The sequence below is a fragment of the Triticum urartu genome, chromosome 6A (assembly GCF_056163025.1).
Source record: "Triticum urartu cultivar PI428250 chromosome 6A, HENAU_Tu73, whole genome shotgun sequence".
NCBI lineage: Eukaryota > Viridiplantae > Streptophyta > Magnoliopsida > Poales > Poaceae > Triticum > Triticum urartu.
This window is the reverse complement of record NC_141878.1, coordinates 497237825-497253709: the sequence shown is the minus strand read 5'-3', so window position 1 is coordinate 497253709 and position 15885 is coordinate 497237825. Positions and strand designations below refer to the sequence as shown.

The 15885-nt window shown below is 48.4% G+C and overlaps 1 protein-coding gene across 1 annotated transcript; it reads right to left on the bottom strand.

The window, feature by feature from the left end:
- Positions 1–958: 958 nt before the first annotated feature.
- Positions 959–1453, bottom strand: LOC147965876 (uncharacterized). Its single transcript, XM_087530644.1, has one exon. It carries the CDS (start codon positions 1451–1453, stop codon positions 959–961), a length of 495 nt encoding a protein of 164 aa, XP_087386770.1.
- Positions 1454–15885: the final 14432 nt, after the last annotated feature.

Sequence of the window (15885 nt, the reverse complement as noted above, 5' to 3'; positions counted from 1 at the left end):
GCTAGCTTCTTTCTGGCTTCTTCCATCTCTGCTTTGGCTTGGGTGAAGAGAGCATCTGATTGCTCTTTTCGCTTCTTCAGGAACTTAGCTACATTCTCAAGGGCTGCTGCACGCTTTCTTTCAGCAATTACTAGAGGCACGAGGACACGAACAGTTGATGACTCCACCTGGCTTGTGTGTAATCCAGCATCATCTGGGAATTTGCACCTTGTGTCTAATATAACATCATTAGGGAACTGGCACCTTGTGTGTAATCCAGCCTCATTTTGGACACATGATCTCGAGGTTGACCATACTAGCCTCCTCGCAGGAACTGCATCCTGACATGAAGTTACTTCTTTTTTAGATCAATAATCAGAGCAACCCAGATCCATTTAGTAGAAGCCAGATAAACAGGACTCGGAGAAGTGAATTCAAAAGGAAAAATATAAAAATAGACTACAAGGTGAGAACACCCACTTCTTACATCAAGCTAAAAACGAAAGCACTAGGACGATTAAGACTCTTCTTATTACACATCGAAGAACACGAGGCTAATATAAACATAAACTACAACATATACACATCGAAGAAGGCGAGGCTAAATGGAAGTAATCGAAAGGGTGTTACTTACCAAAGCTTGCTTTACAGGTTCAGTGCAGCTCCTCTTTAACTTGCCATGCTCCTTGAAGATGTCCCCAATATCTCGTGTTTGGTCTTCATTTCTCCTCTGCATGTTCGCACTCGTGGTTTTAAAATCTCAACATGGAAAAAAAATATACTAGTAATACTCACGCATCTTGTGGGCAACATTAAAGCACTCGTCTACCATGTTAGAGCATCTCCAACAGAAGCGCAACGCGTGGCGCTTTAAAAAAGCGTTTACAGTGCTGAGATCAAGAAGTAGAGATAGAGAGTAGAGACATAGATAGTTCTTAGCATAGATATAGCATAGATAGATAAAAAATAGATAGTTCAACTACTCCTCATCGTCTGACTCCTCCTCGGTGATGTCCTCCTCCGACGTCTCAATGTAGGCGTGAAGATACCAATCGTTGTTGGATTCCCAGGGCGACACTTCTCCTAGTCTCATGTTGACTTGAGCGTCCTCTTTTCGTGTACGCTTGTCCTCGCGATAGGCGGCTCGCTCCGCCCTCCTCTTCTCCCTCTCCGCCCTCCTTTGCACGTAGAACTCGCGCTCGTTGATGATGTCCTGTGGGAAGCGTTGGCGCCACAACGCCATGGCTTCCTTGTACATCTCGGCGATGTCGAGACGGTGCTCCCGCCTCCGATGGTCACGACGATCCTCGTTGATGATAAGCCGCGGCAGAGGCGCGAGCTCCTGCGCCCGCTCCCGCGTCGGCACGTTGGGGAAGTTCAATGTTCTATGAGGCCACCGGAGGCGCCACGCCGATGCGTCATACGCGCGGGCGGCATCATTAGCGGTGTCAAAATTGTCGAGGCCGAGGCGCATCCCACCGGATCTTGGCAGAGAAGCCGACGGAGGGGCGTGCGCGGACGCCACGGTATCCCCTAGTTTACCAGCGACGCAACAACATGGTGGCGCGGCGGCGAGGCGAGGCGAGAAAGAGCGGGGAGAGAGCGGTGGCGAGGCGTAGAGCGGGGAGAGAGCGGTGGCTGGGCACGGAGCGTGGAGAGAGCGGTGTCAAGGCACAGAGCGGTGGGAGGGAGTTGGATTTTATAAAGCGCACCGGACGCTGCGCGCCAAAACTAGCACGCGCCCGGCCGCTTTTTTTCCCCCGCGCGCGATCCTTTCTCGACGTCCCTACTATCTCTACTCTCTTCTCTACAGTTATATTTATTTTATATTTTATATTTATCTCTACTCTATTCTCTACTATTATATTTATTTTATATTTAATATTTATCTCTACTTCTCTACTCTCTACTCTTTTTTTTCTTTTAAAACACAGAGTTGGTGATGATGGTGTGCCTGCCATCCTGCAATATAGGTCGTCCGATTTATATCTGACGGATAGGAAGGAAACTATGGAAATTTTGCAGAAAGATACCCACACCCCTCTCCAGATTTGCAAATAAGGCCTTCCCTCGTTCATCCTTTTCTCCTACAAGATAAACTACTCATACAAATGCATCTTGATGTCCCGTGCAACGCACGGGCAGCTTGCTAGTTCTAAAAAACTTTCCATCATTTGCCACAATACTAGTTGCAGATGAAGAACCTACCCAAGCACATCGCAATACAAGAGCGATGCACAATTACAAGCTGATATTCTGTTGGACAATGGAGGCTATAACCAATTACTTTTACAGGAACAATAGCAACCAGGAAATTTGAAGGGTAGGTATGAACAAAATTGGAACTGCACATGTACTGCTAAGTGATTCAATACACACATTACCAATCAAGGAGGAGAACGATGGCCGCAGTGGCCTCTATGCATCATGGTCGGCAACGGGAGTTAATTCATTGTCCACGACGATGGTGCTTTTGCGCTTGGCGTCGGCTTCCGGGCAGCAGATCCGAGACCGTGGAAGACGGTGCCGGGGAAGAGGCTCCGTGTACGACGATGACAGTGGACTGGCTCCAGTGCGGCGTATGAGCTCGTCGATGAGGCAAATGCGGTGCGGTGGATGAGTGCGCCAATAGCGAAGGGGAGGAGCATGAAGGCTGCGGTGCCGTGGAGAAGTCTATTTTGCTATGGGGATAGAAAATGGGGAGTATTCAGGTGTACTACTCTGGGTGTCGGCGTGGGGTTGGCTGTGTAGGGTGAACCTGAAGTTACGAAAACAGCCCCCTACCAAGCATCATCCGTAGGCCTATTCTAAAGGCTATGATGGTAACTTCGCACTACTTGAATTAGGGTCGTGGGAGATTTTTCCGCCAACCTCAAAATTTTGTGACACTGAACTCCCCGTGTGGCGTGTTGGGTGATTGGGCTAAGAAACTAGCGAGTAGTACTAGTAACTACTAGTACTCCCTCCGATTTTATTAACTCTGCATATTAGGTTTGACCGAAGTCAAACTTACTAAAGTTTGACAAAGTTTATAGAAAAATATAAACATTTACCGTAACAAATATGTATGATGTGAAAGTACATTCAATAAAGAACCTAATGGTGTTTATTTGTTATTTTATATGTAAATATTTTTTGTTATAAACTTTCTGAGAGTTCACAAAACTTGACTTTGACCAATACTAATACGCAGACTTAAATAAAAATGAAGGGAGTACACATTTTATTGTTAGTTTGTTGTGAATTAATCATTTGTTGTAATTGTGAACTAAATATATTAGGCTATTGACTTCGAATGTAATGGTCTGTATAATTCAATAGTTACAATCATTATTGAATTCCAAGATGTATACGAGGTCTATAGTACTTCACAATATGCTCAAACTCACATAATCCCAATCAAATGAGAATCTAAATTCATTTCATAGTAATTACGTTGTAGGATGCAACAAAACCAACCATAACTCTACATCATCCATTATAAAAGCAACATTTTGAACACATCACAATGTGTGAATGAAACGTGTAGAGAGAGCTTGCAAAGATGGAGCAAATAGGGCGGTAAAGATTATGTGTGTGGACAAGAGAGTAGGAGACAAACCTAACGAGAGAGAGAGAGGAAGAAGTTAGGTCTGTGAGAAAGATGGAGACATGTAATATACGTGAGATGTGTGTGCATCTGGATTTTGTAGACATGGAAGGAGAAGAGACCACATGTTTGATGAGAGAGATGGAAAAACATGGACGAGAGGGGAAGGATCTCGTGGGTTGAGGGATTGATAATTTTGTGCGGGAGAGAGAGGGGGGAGGAGTCAGTCAGCTGTCATCACATCATCCTTCTTCCAAATGGCCCCGCATTCTCTAGTGCAATGTGGTCGCCATCTTCGATCTCTTCGATGCCCTCTTTGAAGATTGAGGTGTTTTGCATGCTGGGGTGCAGAGAAGCATAAGCGAGAGTGGTCACCATATAGCCTTGGATGGGGATGAATTGTGTGCTCGGGGGAGGGGGAGTGTGTGTGCGGTGTGTGTGTGTGTGTGTCAGGTATTGAGAGAAATCAAACCTATGGAGAGAAATGTGTGTGTATGTGACGGAAAGCTACATGCTAAATAGGGTTTTCATGAAGAGATTGTGCGTGCGAGATAGAGAGCGATGTGCAGGCCTTGAGGTGGGCAGGGGCCGGGTGAGGGTGTCAAAATGTGTGCGTTGATGCATGTGTTACATGTGATCATGCGAGGGACGAACGAATCGAGAGAGATGGTTGTTGTGTTACGGATGCTCCTCTCTCTCTCACACACACACAAGTACAAATAGAAGACAGTTCTCTCATGTATACACAATGTATCGGCATCTGTCTATGTCAAACTCATGCATGATCATTTGCACATCCACACCTCTCTGTGTCTCTATCACACACACACCGTCTGCACGTTGCCCTTCCGCCACAAGACACATATGGACACATACACACGTTCTCTCTCAGTCACACACACAAAACCAGTATTAAAAAAACTAGGGCGCACCTAAAACATCCAAATCCAAATAAACATGAACTGGAGATAAATTCAAATATATGGAAAATATTGTAGCGTCAAGAACTTTTCCACGAAAAAAAGTTGAGTAATATTCGGGGATTGTTTTCACACACACAAAAAAAGGTTCGGTGGATGTCCTTCGAGCGCGACACGGTGACGCACCATTCAGTTGACCGCACGACCGCAGTTCAGGCGCTTGCATAGGGTTCCGTATCGTGGTTGTGGTAACTAATATAAGCGCTGTCTCAGTCTAATGTTTACGTGTACTAGTACGGTTTTCTTTTAAGTTTGACCAACCCTATATAAAACTAAACTAAGCTCCCATACGCGCACTCATCAATATTCCGCCGCCACCGTTGCGCATGCCGGTGCCCGCCTGCTCCGACCAACCATTTCTCACCCATCATCACCGTGTCGCCGCCATCCTATACCATGAAGCCGAAGGCTCACCCGCTCACGTCGTCTGCAGTCCCCCCTCGCGATGCCGCCGCGCTGCCAAGCATGCGAGCAGCTGGTGGAGCCGCATCTATGCATGCAGCGTATGAAGAGGAGGACGAGCACGTGCTCCAGCATGCTGGCGAGGAGGAACTAGCGTGTCATTGTCGTCTCCGCCCGCGTGGATGAGGCGCGCATGGTGGCTCTTGCTGCGGAAGCCGGTCACGCTCGTGCCGAGCCCGCAAACCAGGTGCGGAAGCGGAATCTACCTTCGAGACCTTGAATGCCACGTGGATCATGCAATCTAAAGGAGCAATTTGGGTCAGTCGACTCTTGTGAGCCGTTGGATGCAACATGGATGGCTAGAAGGGCTTTTCAACCTCCAAAATTGATGCATTGTTCATCTTCTCAGCCCACCACATGCCTAATCGCCTGCCGCCGCTGCCCCGCCCTCCCCTGAACCGCCTGCCACCGCCATGCTCCCCCCACCACCGCCATCCGTTTAACCCCGGGCGCGATCCATTTTTTCCAGTGAACTGCATTCCACACCCAACACTCATAAGATAGATCATGGGCACCCTGCCACCCTAATATAATACTGGGGTAGCTTCTCTGCCGTCTTCTTCCTTCGCTCCGTAGAACTTCTTTCACAAATCGACTGACCCAAATTATACTACTAGTACGAACGTATTAAGTACAGTAGGAACACGAAGATACGAGAAGTAGTACCAACTGCAAGAAGAACAGTAGTAAGACATAGTACTAGTACTACTGTACGTACTACAGAGTTCAAATAACAAGAAAGAACATAAAGTTCAAATAATGAGAAAGAACATATACATAGTTCTGCTAGGGCCTCAGCACAACACACCCTTGAAAATAAACTAAGCAACTAGTCTGCTTGACACTACAGTAGAACCAGCATGAGTGACGGCACTGCCACCTACTCGGAGTCTGAGTCCACGTCCTCGACTTTGTCCTCGTCCCTCTTCTTCTTCGCCGACGCTTCTTTGCTTGAACCGGACACTGGGCTCTGCTTCTACATCCAACCCTTGTAGATATTTAAACAAAGGTAGGCATCCATTGCTGCGTACAGGATGTGATCTTCATCTATTGTCTTCGACTCCCATGCATGATGAAACTCGTGGTGAGGTTTCTTCAGTTTAGTGTATGAAGGATCAATCATGGCTGCTGCCAGGGTCAGCATTGAAGGCTGAGAGGAGGACACCAGGCTTGCCTTCTGGAGATCGAAGGGCTGGCCTACAACGAGGCCTATCCGACCCAGGACATCCCTGTCATTCCTAAAGTCTATAGTAACAAATTTCACTCTTTTATCCTTGAGGAAGTTCTTAAAATCCTGGCACTCAATGTCGGCATGGCATATGTGGTAGACCAAGCACACGTTATGTACGCAAACCTGGATCACGGCGGGCTTCTTCTTCTCTGCCTCCTTTAGAATCTTATGGCTTTCCACGACTGTGGTGTACTCAACATCTAGCCCAGGGACCCACTCATCCTTTGAACTATTAAACATGCGTAGGAAGCGAGCAAGGCATGCTTTCACTGTCGTGGATCCACGGGTGTAGATGACGATGAACTCATTGCCGGTGATGGCTCTAACCTGGTACTCAGCGGCGACCATGGAGATTTGGGAGGCCATGGATTTTGGAGGAGGGTTAGGAGAAGTTGAACTAGTGTAATGTGAAAGGAGGGGACGACTGGGAGCGAACTATTGTAAGGTAGAAGACGGGGACGACTAGGGTGTGCGAATGGCGTGGGGTTGTTGGCTTGCCCGATGGATAAACGGCTACAAGCCCCCAAAGAGTTCTCGAGTACTATGCGGGACCCACAAGATGCCATGTCTACTAGACCCATATCGTAGGCCTGAAGGTATAGCTTCTCCCTGTTCGCACGCCATGCCGGCGCGTGGATGTAACTTCACTTAATTCCCTCAACCGTCGCGCCTCCCACGTCCTTCACCTCCCATGCGCGGTCGCGCCCTTTGAGACTTTGACCGGCTATAAATGAGCAATTTTTTTGCCTACTCCACATGCATGATACTCCCTCTGGTCCTTTTTACTTCCGTCAACCGTTTGCAATGTTTTTGACCAAATTTATACTAAAAATATCAATATCTACAATACTGATTATAATGGGTATAAAAACTATGTTTTATAACGAGTATAAAAATATTGATTTGACATTGTGAATGTTGATGTACATTTTTCTATAAGTTTGGTCAAAGTAGAGGTACATTGACTTCAGACGAAACTTAAATGCACAATGCAGACTAGTTCCTCCGTCCAGGTGCGTACCATGTCCTATCTAGTCATCACAACAAGGTTAGCTATTAGAGTACTACTACCTTCCTTCTAGTTTAAAGGGCTCGATTCAAAAATTTCACCTACTCTTACTAAGATAGAGGTGGTGGAATAGTTTTTGTAGTGGTTTCTAGAATCTGGACTCCATCTTCAGGAACCTTCGCCGCTGCCGGCAAGAATGCAACGAGATGAACCAAAAAGGAAATGAGGCTGGAATGAGTAGTTCTGTATTTTATACAGTGGTAGAGGTGGGTAAATATGTGCCATACACTACCTCCGGTGGCAAGGCCATGTCTCTATGCACACACATCTCAATCGTTGGTTGCAAGTAGATCGAACGGCTCATGTTCTCCAGAGGTAGACATACCATCACCACCAACTGAGATTTTTATAGGAGTGGTCATGCATGCATGTGGTGTAATTAATGCATCGGTTTACACAAATTTTGAGAAAAACGAGAGTACTAATTAAGTACTTTTGCAAAGTACGGAATTAATTCCACCATTCATCATCTACCTTGGTTGAAGAGATTTTTAAGTTAAGCTGTATAAACCGGAAAGGAGGGAGTACCACATTACCACCACTATGGCCAGCCTTAATCATCGCATGCAATAACTTAGTGCACCTTGAAATTTGAACGCCTTCTTGACTCTCCTTCTCCCTCCAGCAGTCCCACCACTCCACCCCGTGTGGGAAAAATCTGCATGCATGACTCTCCTTCCCCGCGCTCGTCCAATCCGTTGTGACCAACTATATTTCCACCCCTTCCCTCACTCGTAATTTACTCCAACAAATATGCCCACATAGCTACTTCAGTTACTTAACTGTAGATGCATTGGGTCACTGACATGTGGGCCCAACAGGCACCTGGCCCGCATGTCAGTGACGCAACTGGACCTGAAGTTAAGTCAACGAAGCTCAGTCCACATATTAAGTAGGTGTGCCATTGCTCGCTATAAATACTGCGCATCCCACGGCATTCGGAAGAACGCTCATGTTCATCGCTATCTCCTCCCCCTCCCTCTCACATCGACCACCATGGCATCCCCCCTCCCATGCCCTAGGCGCCCCTCGCTGCACCGCGTGGACGGTCTCGCGTCGCCATTCCGTTCCTCGCCGCCACTAGTCGAGGAGGACGCGTCGCCGTTCCATTCCTCGCCGACACTAGTCGAGAAGGACGCGTCGGTGTTCCGCTCCTCGCCGTGACGCATCGAGGAGGACGCGTTGGTGTTACGCTCCTCTCTGCGACACGTCAAGGTGGACATGTCAAGGTGGACGCATCGACGTTCCCAATCTCGCCAGCACGCGCATCGGAGGACGCGTCGGCTCCCCGCTACAAGAGAATGTTGCGCCGCCTGCCGAGCCCCCCAACCTCGAGGATCTTTGGAAAGAAATGGATGTCTCCTTGTGGGAGGCTTTGCCTCGAGCGGAGCGTGCCAGAATAGAGGTGGAGAATAAGGCCGAGGAAGAGAAGCACACCGCGGGGCAAGCTACCTGGCAGGCCTATGTCGCATCCGAGAGATTCAGGCAATTGGCTCTTTGGCAGAAGGCTCGTGCGAGGGCCGTGAGGGTGGCAGAGGACGCCCGTGCCAAAGCCCTGAGTGCAGTCGGGCCCAAGCGCCTCATCTACGCTTGGCGGTACATGGACCGGGTGCATACTTCCAGCGAGGAGTACCTATTGGCGCCGGATCACCACACCGGTGAGATCGTGCTCACCTGCCGGCAAGCCGCCAATCAGCACCTCGCGAGTTGCGAGGCTAAGGAAGAGGCGTTGTGTCGGCGTGCTGGGAAACGGCCGCACACCAGGGCACTCGTGGCGCGCCGCAAGCACTCCTGCTAGCACTGTGGCTTTTATTAGGAATATAATTTAGCTTCGTAAGGCGATCTCATTAGTTTTGGGACGCAAATGATAAATCTCAAACCATTGGGAATTATTAGCGTCCTTAATTAAGTATGTAAAATGAAAAGTTTGGAAACCTTGTGTATCCGTACGCATTTTGTAAGTACGTGCATATAGCACAAACTTTACTATATACTATCACACTACACGTCTCTCTATATATATGCTTGCAGACTGTGCTACTCCCTCCATCCAGGTGAATACGTCATCTTTGGTTTTATACTGTGACCAAGAAGGAGAGAATACTTATACACCTAGACGGAGGGAGTACTTCTATTACTTATGTACGTGCAAATGCACGTTTTAACATTACGATGCACTTTTTGTAAAAGCAGAAAAACAACACTAGTCAAGCTTGTGAAACGATTCAATTCAAAACAAATGCAAAAATGCTCGTTTGATTGTTTACTTTTAGCTTCCTTCTCTGTGGTTACTTCTCTATTGTACTTTGTATGGAGTAGTATCTCACTGGTCAGGAAGGCATGCAAATTCCCAAACCGCTTCCTACACCCTGTATCAAATTTTTTTGCCTAACAAGTTGTGTCGTGCAATTGGAATTCCAACTTGAGTACTACTACTAGGAGTACCAGGTGATGAATCTACGTACCTAGGGTAGGGTCATAGACCTGACCTAGACATCCTCCCCTCGGATAGCACCCTAAAGCCAGGATCATCCAAAGGGTACCATCATCCACTCGACCGGAGACATTCCACTCGGAAGAATCAATGTCACTCGACCGTCGCAGAAGTCACTCGACGGATAGAAGAGCTAAAGCCACTCTGCATGAGCAACGGTCGAGCATTTACTTATAGGCTTAATTGTCATTTATAGCACTTTAGTGCGGGCGTTACCAGTAATGTTCTCTCTTCAATGTACCTTAAACCCTCTGTGACGTGGGTGGGCTGGGGTCCTGGCGCACTCTATATAAGCCACCCCCTCCATAGGCTCAAGGGTTCGCTCCCCCTGTAACTCACACGCATATAATCCTGTCGACCGCCTCCGGGCTTCGAGACGTAGTGCTGTTACTTCCTCTGAGAAGGGCCTGAACTCGTAAAACTCGCGTGTACAACTCCTCCATAGCTAGGATCTTGCCTCTACATTCCTACCCCCCTATTCTACTGTCAGACTTAGAACCACGACAGTTGGCGCCCACTGTGGGGCAGGTGTCTTCGCGACTTGTTGGAGAAGTTGCAATTTTCCCGATCCCCATCAACATGGTTTTAGGCGGAGGTTTGGCCGAGGGCCGCGAGATCCGTCTCGGCGCGCTCGTGTTCATCACCGATGACTTCGCTTGGCTCCAGGAAGCGCCACTTGACGTCGAGGTGCTCCCCGTCCGTGGGGCAACGCACTTTCGCGCGTGCATCCATGGCGTCCTCCTGCAGCAGCCATCGACTCAGTATTGGTCGGCTCCTGTGCTGACTTCCCTCCCTGCAGCCCGCCGGAGCAAACGTTCTGGTCGACCGAGGCTTCAGCAGTGGGTGAGCCATGCGATGGCTCTCCAGTCGGTGACCCCCCAAGTCGCGGCAATCGAGCCCGACGAAACTCTCTACGGCCTGTTCGAGTGGCTCCGTAGAGACTGCATCCGAGTGCGACAGCAGCGACCCCCGCGGCAGAAGTTTTGATGGTCAATGGACCACGTAGCCCTCCTAGCTTCACCCATGAAGACGGAGGCGATGGGGACGGTGATCCGTCGCGTGTTCACGAAGAGTACCGCCCTGAACCCCTCTATTCGCAGAGAAGGGAAGAACTTCGCCACCGGAACATGGATGCGCTTCACACTCCTATCGTTTGGAGAAACCCCTGAGGCCCAGGCCTTGGAGGAAGCGCGCCTGGCCAACTTGGCTGAGCGCACTCGACAGGAGAACCTCCAGCGCGCACTCAACGAGCGTGCTTGGCAGCGTATCCCCGAGTCCAGTCGACGCCAACTTTTTTCGCCTCCAACTCAGGTATACTGAACTCCGATCCGGAATCTCACAGCTGCGGCCCAAATAGCGGAGTCAATCCAACCTTCCTAGTCAGAAGCTAGTCGAGGTTTGGTGCGGATTCGGGCTTTGCTCTGTGCGGCGGGAGAGCAGAATACAACAATTTCTCAGTCGCGGAATAGGATCCATAGCAGATCCATGGTTGCAGACACAGTCCAGTCGGCTCACAGCCCAAGATCGCCCTCGAGGCTTGAAGGACGTGAGGACCGGCGAGATCAGTACAGAAACCGCGAGCAGTATGATCATCGACTCGATCACGATGATCGTCGTCAAGTGCCCACGCCTCCCCCAAGGAGTGGGTCATACATGCCTCGGTAGCATGATGACAGACGTCCTCAAAGTGGTGGGCGAAGGATTCTAGTCGACCCTAGGGAGCCAGGCTTTGATGCGAGATCTATTCTCGTTTAGGGTCTGGTCGACAGAAACAGAGCTCACAGAGAAGGTCACGACAGAGATTTCCCAACCAGCAGCAGGGTACATGTCTCAGGTCCAGAGTGTTTCAGCAGAGCCATCAGGGCTGCGGTGATTCCTCCCAACTTTAGGTTGGCGACTGGAGTCAGTAAGTTCACTAGCGAGTCCAAGCCTGACACTTGGCTTGAGGATTATCGAGCGGATGTATAGATTGGTGGTGGCAACGATGAAGTGTGCATGAAGCACCTTCCTTTGATGCTGGAGGGTTCGACCAGAGCGTGGCTAAATCAGTTAGCACCTGGTAGTATTTATACTTGGGAAGATCTTGCCCGAGTATTTGTCAGAACATTTGAAGGTACTTGCAAATGGCCAGCAGGGCTGACAGAATTGCAGTGTTGCGTTCAGAAACCGAATGAAACTTTGAGAAATTATATCCATAGATGGATCACGTTGCACCACACAGTGGAGAATGTGTCGGATCACCAGGCAATTTGTGCCTTCAAAGAAGGCGCTAAATATCGGGAGTTGAATCTGAAATTCGGTCAGACAGGAGATGTGACTCTAACTCGGATGATGGAGATTGCCACCAAGTACGCCAATGGTGAAGAAGAAGACCGACTCCGGAGTGGCAAGAACAAAGCAGTCGCCCACGAAACCGGAGGAGGGAACTCCAGTCGGAAGCAGAAACACAAAGCCGAGCCAACCACACCTGGTGAAGCCTTAGCCCTGACTCAAGGAAAGTTCAACGGGAAACCCAAAGGGCCGTGGAACCCCAAGAAAGTAAAAGATCAAGATGGAAATGATATGCTAGATTTGCCATGCCACATTCACACCAAAAAATATGAAGAGGGTAATTTCATTTACCCAAAGCATACCACTCGACAGTGTTGACTCCTAATCCAGCAATTCCGAGAGAAACAGCCCAAGGAAAAGGAGAAGGAAGCGGACAAAGTTGAGGATGAGGAGGAGGACGACGATGGTTACCCCCATGTCAATTCCACTCTGATGATTTTCACTGATGTTGAGAGTAAGAGTCGACTGAAAGTCATCAACAGAGAAGTGATCATGGTCGCTCCGGTGACACCCAGTTATTTGAAGTGGTCTCAGACTGCCATTACCTTCGACCAATCCGATCACCCAGCACACATAGCCACCCCTGGGAGGCAAGCGCTGGTGGTCGACCCAGTAGTCGAAGGCACTCGATTGACTAAGGTTTTGATGAATGGTGGTAGTGGTCTGAATATACTATATGCAGAGACATTGAAAGGAATGGGCATTCCGATGTCCAGACTCAGTGAAAGTAATATGAGTTTCCATGGAGTTATTCCTAGCAAGAAGGCTGCGTCACTCGGTCAGATCGCCCTTGATGTAGTTTTCGGTGATTCCAAGAATTACAGCAAAGAAAAGTTGACATTTGAAGTTGTGGATTTCCAGAGTGCTTATCATGCTATTTTAGGCAGGCTAGCTTATGCATGTTTTATGGCTTGACCATGTTACGTGTACCTCAAATTGAAGATGCCTGGTCCTAAAGGGGTGATCACTATCACTGGCAGTCGAAAGAAGGCAGAAGAGTGCTTCCATAAGGGCTCAAAGATCGCCGATCCACATATGGTAGTAGTGGAGTTGCAGGAGTATCAAAAAAATGCAGATCCGAGTGATTTGTTGCGAGCTAAGAAGCCTGCCACAGATTCAGAATTCCAGTCATCTGGTGAAACGAAGCCGATTCATATTCATCCAACGGATCCCAATGCTACTCCGACTCACATTTCAACAACACTCGACTCCAAATAGGAAGAAGCGCTCATCTAGTTCCCCTGTGAGAACTGGGACATTTTTGCATGGAAACCTTCTGACATGCCAGGTATTCCTAGGGGACTGGCTGAGCATCGTTTACGAGTCGACCCAAAGGTGAAACCAGTCAAAGAACATCTTCGACGGTCCGCCGTACAAAAGAGGAAGGCAATCATTGAAGAAGTGGCTCGGCTTCTGGCAGCTGAGTTTATCCAAGAGATTTACCACTCCGAGTGGTTAGCTAATGTTGTCATGGTCCCAAAGAAGGACGACTCACTTCGCATGTGCATCGACTTCAAACATATCAATCGGGCCTGCCCAAAGATCACTTTCCTCTCCCTCGCATCGACCAAATAGTCGACTCGACTGCGGAGTGTGAGCGTTTGTCCTTTTTGGACGCTTATTCCGGGTATCATCAGATCCGTCTGTATGGACCCGATCACATAAAAACAGCTTTCATCACCCCATTTGGGTGCTTCTATTATGTCACTATGCCATTCGGTTTGAAGAATGCTGGAGCCACATTCATGCGGATGATTCAGAAGCGCTTGCTCACTCAGATCAGTCGGAATGTGGAAGCATACATGGATGACATTGTGGTCAAGTCACGTAAAGGTTCCGACCTACTAGATGACCTTGCAGAAACCTTTACCAACCTCAGAAGGTATGATATCAAGCTTAATCCATCAAAGTGCACGTTTGGAGTTCCAGGCGGAAAATTACTCGGTTTTCTCGTTTCTGAACGAGGGATCGACGCTAACCCAGAGAAAGTAGGTGCCATATTCCGGATGAAACACCTTGTGTGTGTGCATGATGTCCAGAAGCTTACTGGTTCTTTGGCCGCCCTAAGTCGATTCATTTCTCGCCTCGGTGAAAAGGCACTGCCTCTTTACCGACTGATGAAGAAGTCAGATAAGTTCGAGTGGACTCCTGAAGCTGATGCAACATTTGCAGAGCTTAAAGCCCTGCTTTCCACCCAGCCGGTGCTTGCTGCTCCAATCAGCAAAGAGCCTTTACTGCTTTACATTGCAGCCACTGGACAAGTCGTCAGTACAGTACTTACGGTCGAGCGGGAAGAAGAAGGAAAAGCCTACAAAGTTCAGCGCCCAGTATACTATGTCTCTGAAGTTTTGACTCCATCAAAGCAAAGATATCCACATTATCAAAAGCTTGTTTATGGGATTTATATGACCACGAAGAAGGCTGCACATTACTTCTCTGATCACTCCATTACAGTCCTCAGCGACGCTCCATTATCAGAGATTCTGAACAATAGAGATGCAACTGGTCGAGTGGCAAAGTGGGCGATTGAACTCCTTCCCTTAGATATCAAGTTCGAGGCAAAGAAAGCTATCAAGTCCCAATCAATAGCGGATTTCCTCACCGAGTTGATTGAACAACAACTGCCGAATGAAGTTCACTCAGAGCACTGGACCATGTTCTTTGATGGTTCCAAGATGCTGAATGGTTCCGGTGCTGGGGTGGTACTGGTATCCCCCCGAGGAGACAAGCTTAGATATGTCCTCCAGATTCACTTTGATTCCTCCAATAATGAAGCAAAATATGAAGCACTCTTGTATGGGTTGCGTATGGCCATCTCAATCGGCGTCCGTTGCCTCATGGTCTATGGCGACTCAGATTTGGTAGTCAATCATGTGATGAAGGAGTGGGACGTCAGAAGCCCAGCCATGACTGGTTACTGGAACACGGTGAGGAAGTTGGAAAAGAAGTTTGAGGGGTTAGAGCTCCATCATGTACACCGACTGAAAAATCAAGCAACAGATGATTTAGCAAAGATAGGCTCCAAGAGAGAAGCTATTCCCAGTAATGTGTTCCTGGAGCATATTCATGCACCTTCAGTTCAAGAAGATCCCTTCGCTGAAGAGCCCCCGCAGCCTAAGAGTGCCACAGATCCGACTGAAGTCGAGGTCCCAGCCGTGGTCGACTTGATCATGGAGGTGTTGGTCATCACTCCCGACTTGACAGTGCCATACATTGCATATATCCTTAGGAAAGAGCTCCCATAGGATGAAGAAGAGGCTCGACAAATTGTCCGTCGATCCAAGGCCTTTACTGTAATAAGAGGACAATTGTTAAGAGAAAGTGCAACTAGGGTCAGCCAGAAATGCATAACACCAGAAGAAGGCCGAGTGATCCTCCACGACATCCATTCGGGGACCTGTGGTCACCATGCGTCCTCTCGGACCATTGTGGCTAAAGCATACCGAGCTGGATTTTATTGGCCACAAGCAAATGAAATGGCGAAAGATATAGTCGACAGATGTGAAGGCTACTAGTTCTACTCCAATATGTCGCACAAACCTGCATCAGCCTTGAAGACCATTCCACTCGTCTGGCCCTTTGCTGTTTTGGGATTGGACATGGTTGGTCCACTAAGGACTGGTAGGAGTGGCTTCACTCATGTGCTTGTAGCAGTCGACAAGTTTACCAAATGGATCGAAGCCAAGCCTATTAAGAATCTTGAAGCTAGTACTGCTGTTAGCTTCATCAGAGAGTTGATATTCAGATATG